The following is a 1,110-nucleotide window of genomic DNA, read 5'->3' as shown; positions in this document are numbered from 1 at the left end:
AAAAAAAATGGCACTTGAAAAGGAGGCCGTATGAGCTCAAACAAGGCCTTTGAAGTTGCAGAATTGAGGATTGGACAGGTACAGCTGAGATAATCCAAAAATTCTGAAAAACCTGTGAACCAAAATCAGAAAATAGCCACACCACTGTGTAGATCATGAAATTTTAGCCCATTTCAAAAAAAATTGCACCAAAAAAGGAGCAAAAATGAGCAAGATATGGCCTTTCAAAGTTGAACTGCAAAACTGAAAAGCTCAATGAAGAGGGGGTCAAAAAATTTCAAAAGTCTGCTGATGTGGCACTAATGTCAGCAAATGACGGGCTTAAATTTGACACCCATCTGGCCGTCACAAAAACTTCACCCCCTGCATGGCATCCGTACTGTACGGACAGGCTGATGTGGTAGTCTGCATCAGCTCTGCGTGGCGGGTGACGTGGCTGTGTCTTATGTGTCCACGGGCCAATGGCCTCCTGCCACATGGCGGTCGTGGGTCGCCGGTTTAAAAGACTGCTGGCGGGGAGGGAAGCATCGCCCGGAGGAGAAGGGCGGCGGGACACTACAGGTTGCCGGAGGGCCGGGCCGGCGGGAGGCGTCGGTGCCAGAGGCTGTGGGCCGATGCCGGGAGGAGCCATCGTGCCGGGAGTTGGAGGTTCATTGGGAGCCGGTGGAGCCGCCGGAGTCGGTGGATTGGGCCGGTGGGGGCAGGGTACCGGAAGACCAGTGCGGGCATTGATGCCGGATGATGGGGACTGCACAGGTGTCGGCGTCAGACGGGGAGCTGCATGGGTGGCGTTGGCAGACTGGTCCTGCAGCACGGTACAGCGGCGACGGTCCAACCTGCAACAATGCAGGGTATAGAGAGCACGGGGGGGGGGGGACTGTGGACCCCCCAAAAAAACAATATTTTTTTTTTTGTTTTTTCAGATCGCTTTTTTTTCCGAAAATTTTCCAAATTTTTCTTTTTTTTTTTGGAAAATAATTAAATTTTTTTTGAAATCCATACAATAATAGCCAAAATGGGCAAAAAAAAATTCTCACCAAAATAGGTTGACTTTATAGTTGAAATTCATGGAAACGACCTCCCGGATTCAACCGTGATGTCCAAATCGTT

The 1,110-nt window shown here is 49.8% G+C and overlaps 1 protein-coding gene across 1 annotated transcript; it reads left to right on the top strand.

Moving 5' to 3' along the window:
- Positions 1 to 476: 476 nt before the first annotated feature.
- Positions 477 to 857, top strand: LOC131031085 (uncharacterized). Its single transcript, XM_057962115.1, has one exon. The coding sequence runs from the start codon at positions 477 to 479 to the stop codon at positions 855 to 857; it is 381 nt and encodes a 126-aa protein (XP_057818098.1).
- The last annotated feature ends 253 nt before the right edge of the window (positions 858 to 1,110 follow it).

The sequence above is a fragment of the Cryptomeria japonica genome, chromosome 7 (genome assembly GCF_030272615.1).
Source record: "Cryptomeria japonica chromosome 7, Sugi_1.0, whole genome shotgun sequence".
Lineage (NCBI taxonomy): Eukaryota > Viridiplantae > Streptophyta > Pinopsida > Cupressales > Cupressaceae > Cryptomeria > Cryptomeria japonica.
The sequence above is the reverse complement of the archived record's forward strand: the minus strand, read 5'-3'. Positions and strand labels throughout refer to the sequence as shown.